A 24807-nucleotide genomic window follows, 5' to 3' on the forward strand; every position below is an offset into this window, starting at 1 on the left:
TTTTAAAGAACAATGCAAAGCCAGTGAGTAACTTAGGTTAATATAATTAGAAATGCCCAATAAGTTTTGTTTAAAAATGATACTTGCTATATAAATTTATGTGCAAGTTAAAAACCTTAATATGATACAAATAAAGTCAGTATTGCTTTTTTTTTAATAATACACTTTTTTTTTGCGGAACCGTAGTGGTTAAATAAGGAGGAAGAAACCGTTCAACCAATCTGGTTTGACATACAAATCATTTTAGCCAATAGGACACGGCTAGACTGTGATTGATTAGCCCAGGAACCAATGAAAAACCAGAACAGTTCACGAGCTCTATTTTGACTTCCAAACACGTGTCCCGTCCTTCTGGGCGTGGCCAACGACCTCCTAGCGCTTTTTGTGTGGCTAAGTTATAAGCGTTGCGTTTTTACAGAGCCGCCGCCGGTTTACCGCGTAGCGGGTGAAGCCAAGAGACTTTGAGTCGTGTTCGTAGAAGGGAAAAACGCGACAATGACTTCGACAAACACTTTTCAGGGCCTTGAGGACGGCGCAAAACCGAGTTCGAGGTACAATCAGCTCTGTTTGTGATTAATTTAAAGTGCGCTAGCTTAACTAGCTTAGCTCATCTGGGAAAAAATCCCAAACAGGAACTTGGCTAGTTAAGCTAGCTAACTTTGGTTTAGCTTTCTGTCCGCCAAGTAATGTAATTATTTAGCATGTAAGAAAAGCTAGCTAAAATGTGATAGTAGTATTGAAAATTTCTAACTAATAATCAGGATTATTTAATAGGTATTTAGAAATTGTACGGTTTTATGTGATCGGCTTTCTTTATATTTAGCATTCAACTAAGTGTGTCTGTTTTAAATTATCATCACCAAAGCGAATGGGTGTGTATTTTGTATGTAGCTATATATTTCTCTCTCACACACGAATAATAGTTCAAACAATACATAATAAACCTCTTTCCAGATTGTGTAATATCTTACTTGTATTTTTTTTTTTTTTTTACTCTGTATAGTGTTTCCTTTTTGGGCTGATCAGTGCTCAATACAAATATCACTGGTTTAAAATGGAACCTTTTCTACGATTTTGTAAAATCCGCCTCTATTTTTTCACTAAATTGTCTCTGACCTCATGTGTCATGTGGAACTTTTTTTTTGGGTCTGGTCTTTACTGCTTTTCTCGAAGATGCGTGCACTGACGCGCCTTGAACACAAGGGGGCGTATTGTTGTGTACAATTATATAATGAAACGTTATGTTAACAGTTATACCACGACTTTGTTAAATTCTCGGTTCTGATTGGTCAGAAGGCGTTGATTACTTTTCCATAGCGCTGATGGTTGTGCCTGTTTTAAAGTAAATCGCAGGTTTATACTGTGTTATTATATGGCACAAGCTATTTACTGTAAATTCGCATGCTCTGATTGGTTCTTTGGCAGGTGGAATTTTCCCATAATGCCAGTGGGCAATTACAGACTTTCTTTCCAAGGCGCTGGCTTTCAATGTTGCAAAAATCTTTCTCGGAACATTTATGCGTTACTCGAGTGGAGAAATAAATTCAGTTTTGAAACCGCCAGCTGTTTGTTCTGCATGTGCGACTCGACTACGTTACAAATATGACGTGACTGAAAGCAGCGTCACGCTTCATTATAATGGCCATCTTTATTTTAATCTTGGAAGTTAAAAAAGCCACGTAATAAACTCCTTATTAACCTTACCAACGGCTCGGTCCGTACCGTCAAGACCTCGGTCTGAGAATTTCCTGTAAAGATGTCGCACTCAGTTAAGTAGTTATTAATGCACAGGAATGACAGGAAATGAAGTCTGATCAGCTAATGTAATAAGGACACACAAACGTTGATTATGTTGGCTTCTTTTCTATAAGGAGACACGCGTGTTTGTCAGGGGTCAGCTTCGGGGTGGGAATCAAGAACCGGTTCCAAATTGTCCGAACAATAGGAAACTTGTGCCTCAGAGGTTATCGATTCCTTTTACCAGTGGCGGCATGTTTTTCTGACGTTTGGTCATTTCAAAACTCATGATGTCAAACTGTCTCTGTGCTGCTGGAAACTTGCAACAAGAATAAGTGGTCTTAAGCGTGGTTTCGTTTCATGAAGAACGATAACGGTGCTACTTGCACTGTTTGTAAAATGATCATTTTACAAAGTAAGCGTGGAAACACGCCAACAGTATGTTGACACCTCTTTCAAAGTAATTCAGCGTTTAATAAAACAGCTGTGTTGGTGCTGGAAACCTGTGTAGGCCTACTTCTCTCTCTTTCCCACACAGAAAATTGATCAGGAATCGATTAGAATCAGACCAATAAGCAGACTCTGTAATGGCATTGGTATTTAAAAAAAAAAAACCCTCTCATCACTTTCCATCCCTGGGACAGCGTTCAAGACCCAGGACTTTGTTTTAACAGTTTCTCAGTAACATGACAAGCTTCTTTTTGTCCTATAATCTGCAAAACAGAGGCTGTTTAGAGAAGACCTGTTCGTCTCATGGACGTTCCACAGCATTAAAATGTACCAGTAAAGAAATAAGGTCTGGTGTTCTCTAATAAATGAAAATTTGTAATCGCAGGCAAATTGCTGTGGTATATAAGGAATAAAACTCTCCGGGATGCGCTGCTGTTGAAAAATAACAAATTTCCAATATGAATCAGTTCATCCCTGGCGATGTCACATAACTCTGTCGCTGATTATTTTTCCTCTAATTGCACATCCCGTTATGTTAATGATTCTCTCTTTGAAAAGTGATCAGGATTGTCAATAAATGGTTCCAGAGCCCATGTGCGCTTATGCAGGCTGATGGACTGGTTTTGTATGAACTGAACATTAGCACTGCTGTGTGTTCACAGGGTTTTGCGACCTCCTGGTGGAGGCAGCAGCAACATATTCGGTGGTTACGAGGAAGACGCTGGCGCTTCGAGACGGCCAAACAAGATGGCCTCGGCGATTTTCGCCCCTCCAGAGGAGCCTCAAGGAGGCCCCAAACGCTCCAACCCTCCAGGTATACAGTGTACAAAAGCTTTTTGTTGTCATGTCTGTCCGTCCCTCTGTCTCTGAGTTGCTGGTGTAGAATCCTCACCACACTGTAATCAGGCTGGGTGTGTGTAATTTTTCCTTTTCTCACTCTCCGGTCTGTCCTCCTCCATGAGCAGCAGGATTGAATCCCAGCTTTAATCCCTGAAGGTCACAGCCAAGCTGGTCGTTCCCAATCCCATCAATCCCAGTGACCTGTGCTGAAATCATCTCGTTAATTTAGGTCAGGGTTTGTATGAGGAAACTGAGAAGTATCTTTATGGCTCGCCACTAAATAAATTTCCCAATATTTGATCTGAAGTTTCCAGAGTTCTTTAGGTCAACCATGTGACCTGACTGATGATGAACCGGGCCGCGCTGTAGTTTTTAGCCTCAAGTGGTTCTCTTGTAAGCACCGAAGGCTCTGTTCTCTGATTGGCCATCAGCCTGTGGTATGTTCTAGAAGAGTATGCTGATGTTAGCATGTACGCACCCTTAGCGATGAGGAATGGAATTCCGAGGTCTCTCTGACGGTCTGAGCTCGTGTGTGATTTAGTTGTATAGAAGCACTTTATCATTAGAGTTTTACAAACTAATCGGAAACCAAGTTTATTTAAGTACAGCATGTACAGGAACTCTAAGAATAGCTCTATGGCCTAAAGTATTGAGAGATTGTCTGTCTGTGCTTGTATAATTTTACTCCAACTCTTTAGACCTGCAGGACAAAATGAAGACGCATTACATTCTTACCAACTAGATGTTTAGTGTGTCGAGTTTCAGATTCTTTACCATATTTTATGATGATTAGGCGACTCATTTTAGATTTTTCGGATCACGGATCCGCCGACGGCAGTAAATACTACCACTGAAAAAATAGTCTGTGTGTTTTTATTTGAACCACTGAAAGGTACAAAAAGAAATGACAATTTTGGGGTCACACATTTTTCTTGTAACAGCATTGTATCCCCAGTACTAGATCCTATTTGTCACAAGTAAAAAGGAAAAATCGTAAATACAAATGACGTGTGTGTTGTGTATATATCCACTTCAGCCAAGTCAGAAAACGAGACTATTTACTAGGGCTATAACGATATGCGTATCGAAATCGCGATACGCAGAGCCACGATCCGTATCGTGATACAAGAAGGCAGAATCGCGGTACACCCTTTCAAACTTCTCCTCAGCCCAAAAACAGAGGCGCTTCCAAACATCAATTTATGAATACTTTACTTTTTATTTAAATTACATTTTAAACTTACTTAAATTACTTTTTTTTTTTTATATCTATTAGTAAGTCGTTTTTTCGCCGACCTGCGACAATCTTCTGCGAGTCACGCAACGTCCACACTCGCCACTGGCAGAGCATTCATTTCTTTTAAGCGGTCGCCATTCTGGTTGCGACGCGGGGAGCGAATCTGTAAACAAGCAGCTCATTGGCTGGCTAGGTGTGCCACAAGCCAATCACAATCACTTGACCGGAAAGGCATGCAGTGGTGCCAGATTGGGCGGGTTTAGGTGCTTTTTGGCTGGTTTTGAACATATTTTGGGGTGGAAAACGTTAGCAATATCTGGCAACACTGAAGGCATGTCTGCTTGGGCGGAAGCCTTCTGCGGCAGTTACATTTTGACACGCGAGCAATGTTTCACCGTAAAAATTTCGTAATTTCCATCTGTTTTCTGCGATCACAGAAAATCATTGGCCCTATGAGAGTGAGACAGTGAGAGAGCCACCCCCCCAAAAAAAAAACATCTTAACGGATTTACACGATTTGGAAAAATGACTTTTTCAGAACCGAAAAACAGAGCTTCCGGCTCAACAGTATTATTTTGAGAAATAAAACAATCTTTGGATATACATTTGTTCATTTTTGCGTACATATTACTCATTCTCTGCAGTGGTCTGAATTATTTGTTATTAAATAGTTAATGTAAGTAAATGTTAAGTTAAATTTGCTACTTTAAAAAACATTTTTAAAAAAATCGTGGGCGTATCGAATCGTGGGTCAAAAATCGCGATTCGAATCGTGAGTTGGGTGTATCGTTACAGCCCTACTATTTACGACATTGCTTATTCACTTGAATGTTAGGTTCGAATGTTGTAAATTCCACTGGGTGATCTGTGGTTGGTAGAAGAAAGCAACTGGACTTGCTTGAAAAGTCTTGAAGACGTTTCGCCTCTCGTCCGAAAGGCATCCTCAGTTCTGTCTGTCTAATAGGGAGTATCAAGTATTTATCCTGTCATGGATCATCATAGAATCCGAATCAGAATGCTGATGGCTGCATTGTAGGTGGCTGATAGATGTCATAGACACCCACCTCTGTTCAGTGATGGTCGTTCCAAGTTGACAAAAATGAACGATCCTCTCTGGCTAAGATGTCTGCCAGTTTTCTGGAAGTCCTCTCATACTCCCGCACCAGTCAAAGGGAACTCATCCAAAAGTGCGTAGAAACATATCTGTGAAGATACTCGGTCATCCAGGCAGGGCTCGAAATTAACTTTTTTTCTTTGTGTCCCCCAGTGGTCCCGAATTCTGTGTTGTATTGTCCCGAATGGAAGCAATAGTGTCCCCATTTTTTTCCTCTCTGAAATAACCAGTGGTTAATATTATCATATGAAGTTACTATTATATTTGTAACTATGCAATTTTGAACCCTTTATATCATTTTTACAATAAGTCACAAGACACAAGCGACACGTGTCCTGTACATCATCTACTTCAAAATTAGTTATTGCATTTTCAGTTTATTAAACTTTGGCGATCTCACTGTATGAATAGATACCCGTTTATTTAAAGGGGCCAACTAGCTCATTCAGAAAATGTTTCAACTCCCTACATCTGCAGTACACTTTAAATAAGACCCCTTTTATGTTCATTTCATCTACTTATACCTTGAATATCTGTTGTCACTTATAAGGCCAACTTATAATTTTCACCATTACCGTTATCCATTTTTATGGACTTTCCGTTATCCATTACCGTTATCCATTTTTATGAACTTTCCGTTATCCATTTTTATGAACTTTCCGTTATCCATTTTTATGAACTTTCGCTGCCGGGTGCAAACGTTAGCAACATCAGCATAGTGGCAGGTCCGAGCCTAGTTGTGCTGCTGACTGACTAAACTTTCTGAACTAGAAAGACACCAAGAAAACTCACTTATTCTGTTGAACGGTATCTTCCGTCAATATCATCCACATCATTCCTGTTGTATTTTATAATGTGTCTAACAGTGTTCATTCAGTTCATTCAGTTGCTAGCGTTGCCTGCAGACCAGGCGATGACACTTTGGATCCTGAAGGTCCCGGAGACGTTATGTCTGGGCTTTCAGTTTCTTCCCCACGGTCGGTCCGCTTCAACCACTTCAGCATTTTTGTTCGGGCAAGAGTCGGCGCAGCGCGTGCGGTAGCAATTCCATTCCAAGTCCATATAATGCGGACTCCGGCCGAAGATTCTAGAACAGAATGCGCTGCTCTGTAGCCTACGGATGCAGGTGCATCGAAAGTGTAGCTACTATGTATTTTTCGCTGTTAACGTTTTAAAATTAAAATTGACAAATTAGGTGAATGTCTACGTATGTGTTACGGCTTTGTAAATAATATTAATGTAGAACTTTTTTTCTAGATCTATTTTTTTCCATTGTCCCGGGATTGTCCCAGATATGATAATTTTGTGTCCCGATGACATTTTTTATGGTCCCCGGGACATCGGGACACCGTTAGTTTCGAGCGCTGCATCCAGGTACATAGTAATCTGTGGTTGGTAGAAGAAAGCAACTGGACTTGCTTGAAAAGTCTTGAGACGAAACGTCTTCAAGACTTTTCAAGCAAGTCCAGTTGCTTTCTTCTACCAACCACAGATTACCATGTACCTGGATGACTGAGTATCTTCACAGATATGATTCTACGGGGTGATTTACGACCGCTTTACAACAGTATAAACCTCGTGGCTGATGCTGACAGCATGGCTTCCAAGCCATCGACTCAACTCTATGCAAGCATAACGTGGTAAACAAAAATGTTTTCATTGTCTCACCGACCAAAACGTGGGCGATTTCGTCTCTCAAGTGTTGAAGATAAACAATGAAAAGATCAAAACGATCTTTGGTTCACAGAGAGAAGGTAGCGATTTAACCAGGGCCGTGCTGAACATGCCTGCAGTAACGTTAGTTCGAGATTTTGGCTGCAGGTATCTGACTGTAGAATTAGAAGAGGACGGTGCCGGAGAGAGTCCTATCGAACCGAGTATCACGAAGGTATCAGCCCTCGATGTGCTAATGAGAGCTCAACGGTCATATGACCACACACCTTCAGAGAAGTAAGTACTGGAATACTAGTCCAGTTTTATATTAGCACACACACGTGTTGTGTGCCTACTTAGGATTTGCGCATTCTTAAGAATTGTCATTGGGAATGCCACGCTAGCACTAGGATTTCAAACTGATTAGCCACATTACAGTAAATCAAAAGAAGAAATATATTTTTGGCGAATTTGTATTATATTTTTCAAGATTTTCTTTAAGTGGCTGATGGCTAGCAATAGCCTCATGAGCATATGTATGGTACTTGTACAGGTATAAGTTGATGGTGTATAGAAAAATAGCTCTGATGTATGTGGATCAATGTTTTTGAGATCAGACAAGTACATGTATCTGTGGTACAAAATATCTCTTGCTGTGTGATTTTAAGAAATGTTGAAACTGTTTTTTTTTGAAGGTGTTCGTTTAAAAATGTATATATAAATATACTATTCATGATAAATATTGATATGTAGGAAAACAGAAATTGGACAATATGGTCAGGTAGGTTTATTTTTTTTCTTGTATTGGTGATGGTAGCATTTCTGTTTTGTGCTGGTAGCATGCAAGCTTTTTATTTCCATATAGAATTATGTGAACATGTATTTTATTCAAACAAATACATCTGATATAATGATGGGGCCATAAATAATAATTTTATATAATATAGAAGTGATTCCACGCTTATGGGTACTGAAATGGGGACATAAACTTTATTTTTAAAAATTCACCTAAAACCATTTCTTTTTTTACCATCAGGTCACAAAACATGTAATCTTTAATGAATGATATGTTAAAAGATAACTTTAATTTTCTGAGATGTAATAAAAACATATTTATATGCCAAAGTCAGAACGTAACAGAAGTGTTGTGGACATATATATTCTCAATTTTAACAATGTAGAATTACTTTTTGAAACATAGGAAGGTGATGTTTTAGCAAATATAATTAATAAACATGTGTAGTAGAATAAACATACACATTCTTTCAATAAGATTAACATGGTATAGAGCTAGATTGTAATTAATTTGTAACAGACGCGAGATGGACAATCGTAACAGAAGTAATGTAACAGACATCATTTTGGAACTCATAGGCTTGACTTTGGCATATAAATGTTATTACATCTCAGAAAATTAAAGTTATCTTTTAACATATCATTCATTAAAGATTACATGTTTTGTGACCTGATGGTAAAAAAAGAAATGGTTTTAGGTGAATAAGTTCATGTCCCCATTTCAGTACCCATAAGCGTGGAATCACTCATATATAAATATACTATTCATGATAAATATTGATATGTAGGAAAACAGAAATTGGACAGTATGGTCAGGTAGGTTTATTTTTTCTTGTATTGGTGATGGTAGCATTTCTATTTTGTGCTGGTAGCATGCAAGCTTTTTATTTCCATATAGAATTATGTGAACATGTATTTTATTCAAACAAATACATCTGATATAATGATGGGGCCATAAATAATAATTTTATATAATAAATAAATAAAGGGAGTCTCTTGAATTTAAAGTATTTTAGCATCTTAATCTGACATTGAAATTTTGCCATGCGAAAGAAAAAGTAGACAAGGACTTTTTTTTTTTTTTTTTTTTTTTTTTTTAATTTTGACCGACATTATCAGAAATATGTTGAAAAAATCCGTGGACCAAAAAATGGGTGGCCTTGAGATGATGTGCAGGTTTAAAAAAGAAAATGTACTTTCTTTTCTGAATGTGATGCAAATATTGTTTGCTAACTTCTTTGTCCATTGTTTTTCATTACTACCTCCTGCTGCCTTCATATTCCTTAAGAAGCTTTTTCTTCATATCAGCGTGTGGGTGGTTTTTTTTTTGTTTTTTGTTTTTTTTGTTCCTGATCATTTTGAACTGTGGCAAATGTCATAGTCTGGCGGCTTCCACTCTGGTCTGAAGATGGAGAAGGTCATGAAAGGGCTTGGACTACTTTTAGTCCTGTACTTAACTATCTCGTCTCGTCTCGTCTTCCGCTTTATCCGGGACCGGGTCGCGGAGGCAGCAGTCTAAGCAGGGAAGCCCAAACTTCCCTTTCCCCAGACACCTCGGCCAGCTCCTCGGGAAGAACACCGAGGCGTTCCCAGGCCAGCCGAGAGACATAGTCCCTCCAGCGTGTCCTGGGTCTTCCCCGGGGCCTCCTCCCGGGGGGACATGCCTGGAACACCTCCCCAGGGAGGCGTCCAGGAGGCATCCGAAAAAGATGCCCGAGCCACCTCAGCTGATTCCTCTCGATGTGGAGCAGCAGCGGCTCTACTCCGAGCTCCTCCCGAGTGACTGTGCTTCTCACCCTATCTCTAAGGGAGCGCCCAGCCACCCTGCGAAGGAAACTAATTTCGGCCGCTTGTATCCGCGATCTTGTCCTTTCGGTCATTACCCAAAGCTCATGACCATAGGCTCCCGAGATACTTAAACTCCTCCACTTGAGGCAGAACTTCTCCACCAACCTGGAGAGGGCAAGCCACCCTTTTCCGGTCGAGAACCATGGCCTCGGACTTGGAGGTGCTGATTCTCATCCCAGCCGCTTCACACTCGACTGCAAACCGCCCCAGTGCATGCTGAAGGTCCTGGTTTGAAGAAGCCAACAGGACAACATCATCCGCAAAAAGCAGAGATGAAATCCTGTGGTTCCCAAACAGGATTCCTTCTGGCCCCTGGCTGCGCCTAGAAATTCTGTCCATAAAAATTATGAACAGAACCGGTGACAAAGGGCAGCCCTGCCGGAGTCCAACATGCACTGGGAACAGGTCTGACTTACTGCCGGCAATGCGAACCAGACTCCTGCTCCGTTCGTACAGGGACCGGACAGCCCTTAGCAAAGAGCCCCGAACCCCATACTCCCGAAGCACCCCCCACAGAATACCACGGGGGACACGGTCGAATGCCTTCTCCAGATCCACAAAGCACATGTGGACTGGTTGGGCAAACTCCCATGAACCCTCGAGCACCCTATGAAGGGTATAGAGCTGGTCCAGTGTTCCGCGACCAGGACGAAAACCGCATTGTTCCTCCTGGATCCGAGGTTCGACTATTGGTCGAATTCTCCTCTCCAGTACCCTGGAGTAAACCTTCCCTGGGAGGCTGAGAAGTGTGATTCCCCTATAATAGGGGACCGGAGAGTGTGCCCCATTCTTAAAAAGAGGGACCACCACCCCAGTCTGCCACTCCAGAGGCACTGTCCCTGACCGCCACGCGATGTTGCAGAGGCGTGTCAACCAAGACAGCCCCACAACATCCAGAGACTTGAGATACTCAGGGCGGATCTCATCCACCCCCGGTGCCTTGCCACCGAGGAGCTTGCAAACCACCTCAGTGACTTCGGCTTGGGTAATGGACGAGTCCACCTCTGAGTCATCAGCCTCAGTCTCCTCAGTGGAAGACATGACGGTGGGATTGAGGAGATCCTCAAAGTATTCCTTCCACCGCCCGACAATGTCCCCAGTCGAGGTCAACAGCTCCCCACCCGCACTGTAAACAGTGTTGGCAGAGTACTGCTTCCCCCTCCTGAGGCGCCGGACGGTTTGCCAGAATTTCTTCGAGGCCGACCGATAGTCCTTCTCCATGGCCTCCCCGAACTCCTCCCAGTTCCGAGTTTTTGCCTCCGCAACTGCCCGAGCTGCAGCACGCCTGGCCTGCCGATACCCGTCAGCTGCCTCGGGAGTCCTGGAGGTTAACATGGCCCGATAGGACTCCTTCAGCTTGACGGCATCCCTTACTTCTGGTGTCCACCACCGGGTTCGGGGATTGCCGCCACGACAGGCACCGGAGACCTTGCGGCCACAGCTCCGAACAGCTGCGTCCACAATGGAGGTAGAGAACATGGTCCACTCAGACTCAATGTCCCCCGCCTCCCTCGGAAGCTGTGAAAAGCTCTCCCGGAGGTGGGAGTTAAAGACCTCCCCGACAGAGTGCTCGGCCAGACGTTCCCAGCAGACCCTCACCATACGTTTGGGCCTGCCAGGTCTGTCCAGCTTCCTCCTCCGCCAGCGGATCCAACTCACCACCAGGTGGTGATCAGTTGACAGCTCAGCCCCTCTCTTCACCCGAGTGTCCAAGACATAGGGCCGGAGATCAGATGAAACGACTACAAAGTCTATCATTGACCTCCGACCTAAGGTGTCCTGGTGCCACGTGCACTTATGGACACCCCTATGCTCGAACATGGTGTTCGTTATGGACAAACCGTGACTAGCACAGAAGTCCAATAACAAAACACCACTCGGGTTCAGATCGGGGAGGCCGTTCCTCCCAACCACGCCCCTCCAGGTGTCACTGTCATCTCCCACGTGAGCATTGAAGTCCCCCAGTAACACAATGGAGTCCCCAGTCTGAGCACTCCTCAGTACCTCTCCCAGGGACTCCAAGAAGGCCGGATACTCTATACTGCTATTTGGGCCATAGGCACAAACAACAGCAAGAGCCCTCTCCCCAATCCGAAGGCGCAGCGAGGCGACCCCCTCGTTCACTGGGGTAAACTCCAACACATGGCGGCTGAGCTGGGGAGCTATAAGCAAGCCCACACCAGCCCGCCACCGCTCACCACGGGCGACTCCAGAGAAGTGGAGAGTCCAGCCCCTCTCGAGGAGCTGGGTTCCAGAGCCCAAGCTGTGCGTGGAGGTGAGCCCGACTATCTCTAGCCGGTACCTCTCAACCTCCCGCACAAGCTCAGGCTCTTTCCCCCCCAGCGAAGTGACATTCCATGTCCCAACAGCCAGCCGCTGTGTCCGGGGATCAGGTCGTCGAGGCCCCTGCCTTCGACTGCCACCCAATCCACATTGCACCAGTCCCCTACTGCTACCTCTGTGGGTGGTGAACCCACAGGAGGTCGGGCCCACGTCAGCTCTTCGGGCTGAGCCCGGCCGGGCCCCATGGGCAAAGGCCCGGCCACCAAGCGCTCGCATACGAGCCCCAACCCCGGGCCTGGCTCCAGGGTGGGGCCCCGGCTGCGTCATCCCGGGCGACGTCACGGTCCTCTGATTTTTCTCCATAGGGGTTTTGGTGAACTGCTCTTAGTCTGGCCTGTCACCCAGGACCTGTCTGCCTTGGGAAACCCTGACAGGGGCATAATGCCCCCGACAACATAGCTCCTAGGATCATTCAAGCACACAAACCCCTCCACCACAATAAGGTGGCAGTTCAAGGAGGGGACTTAACTATCTGATTGTGTGTTTTTAGATGCATGGTTTGTTACAGGATTAAGCCACATCTCCATTTTACCTTCTTGAAATTTTTGTGGAGGGTTGTTTATTTATTATATATATATATATATATATATATATATATATATATATATATATATATATATATATATATATATATATATATATATAATTTTTTTTTTTTTTTTTGATTAAACCAATAGTATCTCTTCTGCATTCCATACAGTTTCAGTATTTATGAACTTTATACAGTTTGGGAGAGTACCTGGGGTCAACTGTGCAGGAAAATGTGGGCTGCGATAGTGAGGTGAGAAAGAGAGTGCAGGCAAGGTGGAGCAGTTGGAGAAGGATTTCGGGAGTCATTTGTGATAGGAAAGTCTCAGCAAAAGTGAGAGGTAAGATGTATAATGGCCCTTTTCCACTACCCTTTTTCAGCTCACTTCAGCCCGACACGGCTCACGTTTCGACTGCCTCAGAGCAGCACGACTCGGCTCGCTTCAGCCCTGCTCAGCACCCAAAACTCGCACTGTTTTGGAGTGGGGCTGAAGCGAGCCAAACTGAGCTGAGTGGGGCTAGGGGTGTGAGGAGACACTCCCCTGTGCACTGATTGGTGAGGAGGAGTGTCCTCACATGCCCACACACACCCCGCGAGCACGCTGGGATCTGTAAACACCGTAAACCCGGAAGAAGAAGAATTACGAATTACGAGAATTTCTGAAGCCTTATGCGCCTCGCCTCATCTATACGCTCTTGCCAGTATCTGTTGGCGTTGTCGGTGACAACAAGCCACAGCACCAAGACCAGCAACACTAACGACTCCATGTCCTCCATGTTTGTTTACTATTCGGGTCGTGAGACTACCGCTTAAAAGGTCACTGATGTCACTGTTTGCGCCGCCTAACGACATCACGTGACGTCCACCCACTTTCGCTAACTCCACCCAATGTGTCCACCCACTTCCAGCCAGCACGGTTCAGCGCGGTTGTAGTCGAAATGCAACTCCAACAGCCCCACTCAGCACGGCACGGCTCAGCCCGACTCAGCCGCGTTGTTAGTGGAAAAGCGGCATAGGACAGTAGCGAGACCAGCTGTGATGTATGGATTGGAGACCGTACCCTTAACAAAGAGACAGGAGGCAAAGTCGGAGGTGGCGGAGTTGAGGATGTTAAGGTTTACGATGGGAGGTTGGACAGGATAAGGAACGAGCACATCAGAGGGACAGCACATGTGGAGAGCTTGGGAATTAAGCTAAAAGAGATGAGACTGAGATGGTATGGGCACATCCTGAGAAGAGATGCAGAGCATGTTGGAAGGACAATGTTGAGGATTGAGCTGCCAGGAAAACGAGGAAGGCCAAAGAGGAGATACATGGATGTGGTGAGAGAGGACATGAAAGTGGCAGGTGTGGTAGAGAAGGATGCAGAAGACAGGGAGCAATGGAGACGAAAGATCTGCTGTGGCGACCCCTCATCGGGAGCAGCCAGAAGAAGATACAGTTTGGGAGAGATTAGTGTTTGCATAAAAGGATAATAGAGTGACTGGTAAATCCAGGAGAGGTTAGAGAAGATTAAAGAAAATTACAAATTTGAAAGATAAGAGGGGGTTCAACATATGTGCGCATAAAGTTGCAGGAAAACAAGAACTTTACATAATCATTAACTTGACACCTCAACAAAGTCTGGTCGTATGGGTTTTACATATTTCACCCACTTTGTCCATAACTTTTAATAAACAGTTTTCTTGAGACTGAGAGAGAACGTGATCCTTTCTATATCGTAAATCTCATTTACAACCCCGATTCCAAAAAAGTTGGGACAAAGTACAAATTGTAAATAAAAACGGAATGCAATGATGTGGAAGTTTCAAAATTCCATATTTTATTCAGAATAGAACATAGATGATATATCAAATGTTTAAACTGAGAAAATGTATCATTTAAAGAGAAAAATTAGGTGATTTTAAATTTCATGACAACAACACATCTCAAAGTTGGGACAAGGCCATGTTTCCCACTGTGAGACATCCCCTTTTCTCTTTACAACAGTCTGTAAACATCTGGGGACTGAGGAGACAAGTTGCTCAAGTTTAGGGATAGGAATGTTAACCCATTCTTGTCTAATGTAGGATTCTAGTTGCTCAACTGTCTTAGGTCTTTTTTGTCGTATCTTCCGTTTTATGATGCGCCAAATGTTTTCTATGGGTGAAAGATCTGGACTGCAGGCTGGCCAGTTCAGTACCCGGACCCTTCTTCTACACAGCCATGATGCTGTAATTGATGCAGTATGTGGTTTGGCATTGTCATGTTGGAAAATGCAAGGTCTTCCCTGAAAGAGACGTCGTCTGGATGGGAGCATATGTTCCTCTAGAACCTGGATATACCTTTCAGCATTGATGGCGTCTTTCCAGATGTGTAAGCTGCCCATGCCACACGCACTAATGCAACCCCATACCATCAGAGATGCAGGCTTCTGAACTGAGCGCTGATAACAACTTGGGTCGTCCTTCTCTTTAGTCCGAATGACACGGCGTCCCTGATTTCCATAAAGAACTTCAAATTTTGATGCGTCTGACCACAGAACGGTTTTCCACTTTGCCACAGTCCATTTTAAATGAGCCTTGGCCCAGAGAAGACGTCTGCGCTTCTGGATCGTGTTTAGATACGGTTTCTTCTTTGAACTATAGAGTTTTAGCTGGCAACGGCGGATGGCACGGTGAATTGTGTTCACAGATAATGTTCTCTGGAAATATTCCTGAGCCCATTTTGTGATTTCCAGTACAGAAGCTTGCCTGTATGTGATGCAGTGCCGTCTAAGGGCCCGAAGATCACGGGCACCCAGTATGGTTTTCCGGCCTTGACCCTTATGCACAGAGATTCTTCCAGATTCTCTGAATCTTTTGATGATATTATGCACTGTAGATGATATGTTCAAACTCTTTGCAATTTTACACTGTTGAACTCCTTTCTGATATTGCTCCACTATTTGTCGGCGCAGAATTAGGGGGATTGGTGATCCTCTTCCCATCTTTACTTCTGAGAGCCGCTGCCACTCCAAGATGCTCTTTTTATACCCAGTCATGTTAATGACCTATTGCCAATTGACCTAATGAGTTGCAATTTGGTCCTCCAGCTGTTCCTTTTTTGTACCTTTAACTTTTCCAGCCTCTTATTGCCCCTGTCCCAACTTTTTTGAGATGTGTTGCTGTCGTGAAATTTCAAATGAGCCAATATTTGGCATGAAATTTCAAAATGTCTCACTTTCGACATTTGATATGTTGTCTATGTTCTATTGTGAATACAATATCAGTTTGAGATTTGTAAATTATTGCATTCCGTTTTTATTTACAATTTGTACTTTGTCCCAACTGTTTTGGAATCGGGGTTGTACTATATTTATCCATTCTTGTACTGTAGGGGGTTCAGGGAGCGGCCAGCATCTCGTAAGCACTTTTTTGCAGGCAGGTATTAAAATACCAAACGAATGTTAATCAGCGCACCTTGCCTGGAAGTCACCATGTCCTAAAAATAAAGTGAGAAACTGAAAGGGCAGGTCAGTATCAAACATCTTTCTTAATGCGTTATGAATCTCTGCCCAGAATGGTTTTATGACTGGGCGGTCCCAAAATATATGCCAATGGTCAGCTTTTTGAGACACGTGCTGTCTCCAGCATCTCCTCCCACCACACATACTTTTTGCTTTGGTGTGATAAACGAATAACACTTCCATCCAAACTCCCTCCACATATGAGAGTTTGTACATTTCCACTGGAGTTCACACACATTCAGCCAGACCTCATTTGATATTGGAAGGCTTGGAGGGGTGGGGTTTTCTTGTTTTTTTTTGGGGGGGAGCTTATTGTTCTCCCCCATTCAAGATGCTATTTTACTTTTTGTTTTTTATTTTTGAATACTCACTCAGGGCGGCACGGTGGTGTAGTGGTTAGCACTGTCGCCTCACAGCAAGAAGGTCCAGGTTCGAGCCCCGTGGCTGGCGAGGGCCTTTCTGTGTGGAGTTTGCATTTTCTCCCCATGTCCGCGTGGGTTTCCTCCGGGTGCTCCGGTTTCCCCCACAGTCCAAAGACATGCAGGTTAGGTTAACGGGTGACTCTAAATTGACCGTGAGTGTGAATGGTTGTCTGTGTCTATGTGTCAGCCCTGTGATGACCTGGCGACTTGTCCAGGGTGTACCCCGTCTTTCGCCCGTAGTCAGCTGGGATAGGCTTCAGCTTGCCTGCGACCCTGTAGAACAGGATAAAGCGGCTAGAGATAATGAGATGAGAGTACTCACTCAGGAAACAAGGGAAGGTTGTGGGGTACACATCAGTGCAAATTAACACGAAGGGATTTACTAGACCAATTTATATCTGGAACCATTTTCGGCCACAGCACAGGCAAAGCACCGCTGCAGGCTCAAAAACACCACGCAGCACCTGAAAACCCTGGTTTCCCTGGTAACACTGGTGTATTGACGGAAGTTGTGGTGCTGCGTGGTGTCTTTGCGCCTGCAGCGGTGCTTTGCCTGTGCTGTGGCCGAAAATGGTTCCAGATATAAATTGGTCTAGTAAATCCCTTCGTGTTAATTTGCATTGATGTGTACTCGATGTGAATGTACAGGTTATGAGAAATAATTTATAAAAAAAATCTTGAGTTATTTGATTCACTTTTGCAACGACAATGCTATCTGGACACGCCGGATTACAGCGACTAAGCTAAGCTAACCGGGACGTTTCCAGATCAGGACAATGGCTGGGTCGGCTACAAAACGCTTTGGCTCACTCATCCAACTCTAGGGACTGCAGGGACTGACTCAATTTCACTTGGGGGTGGTGTGTTCCTTTAATTTCTGTATGAATATACAGTACCGACCAAGTTTGAAAATAAATATTTCAAAGCTATTACAACACTGGTGTAATAGTGTGTTATACTTTTATACACTTCTGAAACTTGTGTAATCAGTGAGCATTTTTACTTGGTGAAAAATAAAGCAGTGCTGTTTTTAAGCCTAGGTCACAACCGGACGTACAATTATTATTTTTTTTTTATTATTATTTTTTTTTTGGCCATGCGATTTTTGGCGTTTCCCAAATCGCTGCGTCTTTTTTTTTTTTGATCGTGGAGAAAGACACACGTTGGCCGTAAGTTTGTCTTGCAACCTGAAAAGAACGTAAGCGCCCGTAGAGTTTGTTTGACATGACAAAACCTCTGCGGCTCGAAAATCAGCACGTCACACACGCGCCCTCCGTGCGTTTCTTGCGTTTTTTGCACGTAGATTAGCCGTAGGAGCACATACGGCTGGTTGTGACCGAGGCATTACAGTACCAGTCAAAAGTTTGTACACCCTCCTCATTCATAGGTTTTTCTGTATTTTGACTATTTTCTACATTGTAGAACAATACTGAAGATAGCCTGGGCCCGCCCATCCTAAGCGTGACGCAACATGAGGGCCTGTTGCGAGCTTAATCTGGCCAGGCAAGCTATCTACAGCTCTTCCAAGCTCCCGAAAAATCGGGAACCAATCAACTTTGAGCATCTCCAACGGCCCTGGGTAGAGGCGTGTTCAAGGCACTGACGTAGTAGAACTGCTACCGGAAGCCATAGATTGTTTACAGAATCTATGCCGGAAGCGCTTCATTCACGCTTCCGCATCTATTACGCATAGATGCTGTATTGAAAGCATTCAGCGGGAAGTTCTCATTGAAAACGGAGCAAAGAGCAGCCCTGGAGGTATTTATTGAAAGGAAGGATGTTTTCGCCTTGCTCCCGACCGGCTTCGGTAAGAGTTTAATCTACCAGTTAGCCCCGTCGCGTCGCATACGTCAGAGGAAAGAGTGATGTGATTGGTTTGAGCTTCGTCACAGCCTTTTCTGGCTTCGACCAGTAGCAAACTGAGGCATTTCAGGGAGGCGGGTCAACCACGGGCTCTGGGAAACGGTTGGGCTTAATATCTTGGCCAGACCAATAGCTCGGAGAGCTTTGAAGTCACGTTAGCCAGGCTATACTGAAGACATCACAACTATGGAATTACGTGATAGTGTTAAAATATTTCATATTTTAGATTCTTCCAAGTAGCCAGCGTTGACCTTGACGCTTTACACACTGTTGGTGTTATCATAACCAGCTTCATGAGGTAGTCACCTGGAATGCTTTTCAATTAACAGGTACCTTGTCAGAAGTTAATTGGTGTAATTTCTTGCTGCCTTGATGTGTTTCAGGTCAAATAGTAAATAATACAATAAATAGCTCTATTCTACAACTGTAGTAATCCGTAGTATGTCATCAACCACTTAACTAAGTAAAGAGAAACGACGTCTAAAAATAAAGAAACCATTGAACTAGGCATGTCCAGACGTTTGACTGGTACTATATACTAGGGTTGTTTTAAAACGAAACACATGCATGTCTAAAATCTTTCTTTCTATCTCTGAAAGGTGGAAAGAGCAGTGGGATTTTCACTGAGCCTGCGTCATCTTCCCCACATCATAAGCCCCTGCCTCCGGGTGGAGTGACAAACAACATCTTTGGAGGGCCGGAATCAAACCTGCCTGCAGTTAAGAGTCATCCCAACAAACCGAAGGTTGGTTAATGTTTAAAATGGACACGCTGGCCGTCATTCATCAAAACCTGATGCACAGACCGTTTCCTCATCAGTTGTTTGGCATGTCTGTAGAATCGGTGTATCTGTCTTGAGTGCAAATTTTATTTTGTTTATTTATTTTTAAGAACATGAAAATTGCTTGGTTTGCACTTTTGAATAGTGAATAATCAAACAATAATATGAACGGCTATAAATAGAGTTCATATAACTACCTGCAGGTCAAAAACAGTTCAGGTTTCTACCCGATTTTATTTTTGGGGGGAAATATATTTATTATTTAGTAGCTGGGAGGTCCGTATCGTGAAATACCGTGACCGAGGTCTTGAAAGTACTGAGCGAGGCCCTCTGGGCCGAGGTCAGTATTCAAGGTCACGGTATTTCACCATACGGACCGCCCTTAAGCTGGTAAATAATTTTTTTATTTATTTATTTATTTATTTATTTTCTTTACCAAATTCTAACAGAAAACAAGAGCGCCCAAAAGGGAAAACCGAGCCGAGGCACCATTTTGAATCCTCATTCATGGCTGTAATGCAAATTGCTTTCTCCTCGGTATACAAGTGCACTTCCATGGCAGGAAAAAAACTACATTTTGCTGCCTATGTAGTCCCCTATTTATACAAATAGGAGTCATTCAGGATTCAGCCATGTTTTTGCTCGGCGTTAGCAACAGTTAAGGCCAATTTATGCTGACAACCCAGTCCTCGCAGATAGCGTCGCAGACAGTGTCTGCGTAGCCCCCCCCACCTTTGCAGACGCTGTGCGCGCACCTCCCAGAAATTGTGACCATCGCAGAAGCCTCGCAGACAAGAGGGCTCTGATTGGTCCACTCTACATCTGCTGTACATGCACTTCCGCTTCCCTACTTTCCCGGTTTGGTTTGTTTTCATGACCGGCATTTTTAAAAACACGAGCGAAGATGGAGCAGCACGAACAGCGGTTGATTTGAGGAAGTACGTACATCTATACGACTCCAGTTCTAGTCATTATTAAAAAAAAAAAGTTCTAGTCATTATAAGTAACCGGAGGATAAACACTCCACTAACCACACCCACCAACTACTCCTAGCGACTTCGCGCCCCCTTGCGTTGTGCCAGTGAATAACATCACGCACGCCTATTACTCCCTGCTCAACAATAAATTACAACTGTCTGCGAAAAGCTATCTGCGAAAGCCTTGTCGTAAGAGCATGCAGAGGCCTTTAGAGGTTTTTAGTTTTCTTCTGAAATGTTTATTTAATTTCTTCTTCCTCAGGGTAGTAAAACTCGCTTTTGCTGTGAACACTGTCGTTATCGCTATCCATGCTGTAAAATTAATACTATTCTCCTGAGAAATGCTGGCAAAAATTTATAAGATTTGATAATCTTATAAATAAATCTTTTATAAAAAAGAGAGAAATGTTGACAAAAAATGCTATGTTTGTTGTTGTGAACAAGCGAGTCGCCAGAGGTCCATAACTGGGGTCCGTATCATAGGATACAGACCTGCTCACCAGCCAATCAGAGCGCAGGATTTGATGGAAACTGCACTGCGGAAAAAATAAATATCTATATCTCCGCTTCATTTAAAAAAAGAAAACCCTCCCCCCCCCTTCCCATTTACAACTTTTTTTTTTTGTAATCTTGGATAAATGTAATCTGCAAGATGCTTTCCTTTTACTGGTTTACTATTTCAATCCCTGTGTGTGTGTGTGTGTGTGTGTGTGTGTGTGTGTGTAAAAAAAAAAAAATGGCTGTTTCATGTAAAGAAAATGTATATGAAGGCAAATTGGGGCATGTAATATGCATACGATATGTAAATGAGGGCTTACTGAAGCTAATTCGTCCTTTGAGTTCAAACCAGCCCTTGTTTTTATGTTGTGACGGTTTAATGAATCCGAAGCGTATTTGCCCCGTGCTATCCAATGTGCTCATTTCTATGCAACATTGCTGAACAAGGGTTTTTGTGAAGTCATTTCAAAACCTTTAGAGTGGAAGTAAATGAAATGGTTTCTGTTTACTGATGAGTTCCTTTTAACTTCTTGCAGGACAGCATAAGTTTGGGTTCAGCTGTTAAAGTTGAAGCACCAGGTATGGAATAAAAGAAACCCTTTTTTTTTTCTTCATTGTCATTTAAGTTACTCTAGTGTCATATTTTTCCAGTCTAATCTGTCTCTATAGCATTTGTAGTGTTTCTGCAATGCAAGGCTTTTTAACACATATATTTCTCTGGATTTAGAAAAAGAGCAAACACCTGTTTATGTGAAAACATTCTCAGTGGAAGTAAAAGGGCAGGTGTTGAATTCGGTGCAACACTACAGACAAAGCTCACAAGCTGCAGTGTATTTTACCTGAAGAGATTCTCGTCGAAGCCCGTCTGATCCGTAAATAAAAAATTTTTCATGATAAATGTGAGATCTCATTATCTCTAGCCGCTTTATCCTGTCCTACAGGGTCGCAGGCAAGCTGGAGCCTATCCCAGCTGACTACGGGCGAAAGGCGGGGTACACCCTGGACAAGTCGCCAGGTCATCACAGGGCTGACACATAGACACAGACAACCATTCACACTCACATTCACACCTACGGTCAATTTAGAGTCACCAGTTAACCTAACCTGCATGTCTTTGGACCGTGGAGGAAACCCACGCGGACACGGGGAGAACATGCAAACTCCGCACAGAAAGGCCCTCGCCGGCCACGGGGCTCGAACCCGGACCTTCTTGCTGTGAGGCGACAGCACTAACCACTACACCACCGTGCTGCCCATGTGAGATCATGTGTCCCTATTTTGTATGAAAAAAAGAACCGAGAGAAAATGTGGAGGAAATATTGTTTGGGGAGACACAAGCATTGAGAATTGTCTGTTCTGCAAAGAGAACTGGAGCTGTATCACAAAAAGCTAGCTTTTCTGATTTATTTATTTATGTATTTATTTTCCCCTACTGTGTCTTGGCAGGAATAACATTTTTATTTTTGCTGTTTATTAAAAACAATTTGGCTTTAATGTACCAAATTATTATTGTGCATTTTTATTATTTATTACATTTCTTGCCCTCCCTTACAAGTAGCTAAATGGTAAAATGGATTGAGGGATCTGCAGTGATTGAGAGTATGAATTTTTGATTTCTTCTTGCAAGTAGCCACAGAGGGGTTCACGTTAGGGATTAATCACTGAGAATATCGAACGAGCTTGAAAATATTGGTGCCCCAGTAATTGCTCACAGACTGACGAAAAAAAAATTTGTAAAGTGTGCATTAAGCTTAATAAATTAACATGAGATTTATGATCCGTAAATGGAATATAGTTAACTAGAAGGGCACTCGGAGAACACAGACCTCCGTCAAGTGCTGCATCTTGCAACATTAGCAAAACTGAAACCAGTCATGGAGCCATCCTGTCAGTTGGCTCTGCTCCAGATTTTAATGGCTTCTTTTTTGGCCAGTGCTGCACCTTTCCACCAAATTTCATGCAATTTGACCTTGTAGTTTTTGTGCAATCCTGCTTTCAGTTAGACAAACCATGCTGAAAACACAACCTCCTTGGTGGAGGTAAATTTGGTGCTTTTTTTGAGGGGGGGGAGACCTTCACTGGTATGCAGCGCAGCATCCCACTTTAATTGTGGTTGCACTTCAGTCAAGTCACACTAGCAGCTCTTTTTAAACTTTCTGCCTCTTCAAACAATCTCCTCAGTTCCAGAGTTAAACCAATCTTTATTTAGTCTTAAGTCTAATCTACATAGATCTGCACAAAAACATGTCCTGGCCGGTACGTTCCCTGTAAAAGTAGCCTAAACAGGTTTTTCTGTCCTTGGTGCAGGGAAACATCCGCATGGGAGCTACAGATGCAGTAGACAGATCGGAGAATAATTCAAAATATGTTGGCCTATTTACATAAAGTACAAGAAAAGCTTGTTAATCAGTTTTATTTCTGTCTCAGCGCCTCAACCAAAGGAGCCAGAGAAAGTGAAGAAGGAAGTGGTGGTCTCACCTCAGGCTACCCCCACGAAAGAAGCTCCCCCTCCTGAACCCACAGCCAGTCCGGCTGCTGAACCGTCCTCCAAACAGCCGACGGAGAAGGACCACGAGCCGCGCCTCGGACCTCGGCCACGCTCACACAACAGAGTGCTCAACCCGCCTGGTGGAAAATCCAGCGTGGTCTTCTATTGACTGGCGCTGTGTGTTCTTTCTGTCCTCTCTCAATCAGTCACTCTCTCGTTCTGTTCTCTCTTTTTAACACTGCTACTTTTTTTTTTTTTAAATCACTTTACCATCTTCATGGTCTGCTTTTTTTTTTTTTTTTTTTTTTTTTATTCTTTGCTTTAGTTTTCCCTCTTGCACTTTCTAACTCATTCCTTAAACATCCCTCTTCCTCGCTATCTGACGGTTTGAGTAACGGTTGCGCTCAATCAATCAAATGGTTCCTTTTTCATCAGTCAGACTTGGAGGCTGATTGTTTTATGTGAATGTGCTCTCTGAATTTGATATTGTATAGAATACAAGTCTGATGATGAAATGTAAAGTGTGTGTGTGTGTGTGTAAAACAGTAAACTGGAGCCACTGTCGTAATAATGGCGCGTGTATGTATCTCAGTCTGAGTGTATTCTCCTGCAGCAGTTCACAATCCCCCGTCCCACTGCTCTGCAAGCTTTGCTGCATGGTGCTCTCAAAAGAAGACACAAAACCAGCAATAAGTCCTGAGGACTGAAGTTTTGTTCTAGCACAGCTCTGAAACTCCGCTGTAATCAGCGACATAATAGTCTGGCAGTTTCTTTACCTACCTACCCCCCCCTTCCTCATTGGAGATTTCAATGTCCTTGGGCTCTCAAGCAGTATAGGGATGTAGGATCTATTAACAGCATCCTTCTTCTGTTACACGATGTACTTAGGAACACACACTGTTCAAGGAGATGCAGCCCAACAATACCAAAATAATGGCACGATCAAACCAAAAAACTCCACACCGATGATCCAGTTGTAACGCACACAGTAGCACAACAGGATGCTGACTCCAGAGAATGCTCATACTCCGCATGGGTTCTTTAGCCAAAAATAGATCAAGTCCTTTTAGTTAAATACAAATCCTAAAGGTATTTGGAACATCAGATGTGTTCCCTTGCAAGTAAATGCTCTTGATAAACCGATGTTCTAGAAGTCATTTTGTACCAAATACCAAAGTGTTATGATTTCACACTTGAGTCTGTTTTTTTTTTTTTTTTTTTTTTTTCTTACACCTCAAGCTGCCGGTTTAAATGGACCTGCAGCAGGGAGACAGGTGAAGGTGTGTTTCTCATATGCCGATGGAAGCACTGCCCAAAGTGCCTGTGTAGTAGAATGGGAGTTACAATAAACATCTATTTTGATGATTCATACGCTGTTGTGGTGATGTGTCTCTCACTTCAGGTCAGGGTTATAAATGCTTGTCATCTTGGCCTGGTTTTCCGCTTTTGTCTAAACTCTTAAAGTGCCATTCCACCATTGGATGTATTCTTTGGCATAAAATACAATATATTTTATGACAACATGACTAGACAGAGAAATCTTTTAGCTTCAAAATGATATATCAAACATAATTTTTTGACAACGACAAGTATATTAATTTTGCAACCAAAGTCACCTACCCTTTTAATTTCCGCGTGGTAGTGAAACGTGATGTCATCGGCAGGGTCCTCTTCTTGTGTACCACGTATCGGTCTATTTTTAGACCAGGAAACCCCCAAAGTGAGAGAGTCATTTCTCCTCGTAT

At 43.2% G+C, this 24807-nt stretch overlaps 1 protein-coding gene across 1 annotated transcript; it reads left to right on the forward strand.

The window, feature by feature from the left end:
- Positions 1-355: 355 nt before the first annotated feature.
- jpt2 (Jupiter microtubule associated homolog 2) lies at positions 356-24433 on the forward strand. Its single transcript, XM_060901918.1, has 5 exons — positions 356-551; positions 2850-3001; positions 18918-19063; positions 21111-21153; positions 23002-24433. The coding sequence occupies exons 1-5, from the start codon at positions 496-498 to the stop codon at positions 23229-23231; spliced, it is 627 nt and encodes a 208-aa protein (XP_060757901.1). The 5' UTR covers positions 356-495; the 3' UTR covers positions 23232-24433.
- The last annotated feature ends 374 nt before the right edge of the window (positions 24434-24807 follow it).

Source organism: Neoarius graeffei, chromosome 20 (genome assembly GCF_027579695.1).
Source record: "Neoarius graeffei isolate fNeoGra1 chromosome 20, fNeoGra1.pri, whole genome shotgun sequence".
Taxonomy (NCBI): Eukaryota; Metazoa; Chordata; class Actinopteri; order Siluriformes; family Ariidae; genus Neoarius; species Neoarius graeffei.

Excerpts from the sequence above, each read along its gene's own strand:
- jpt2 (XM_060901918.1), top strand. The coding sequence starts at position 496 with ATGACTTCGACAAACACTTTTCAGGGCCTTGAGGACGGCGCAAAACCG. Across the intron at positions 552-2,849 it reads GGCGCAAAACCGAGTTCGAG|GGTTTTGCGACCTCCTGGTG; the intron begins GTACAATCAGCT and ends GTGTGTTCACAG. Across the intron at positions 3,002-18,917 it reads CAAACGCTCCAACCCTCCAG|GTGGAAAGAGCAGTGGGATT; the intron begins GTATACAGTGTA and ends TATCTCTGAAAG.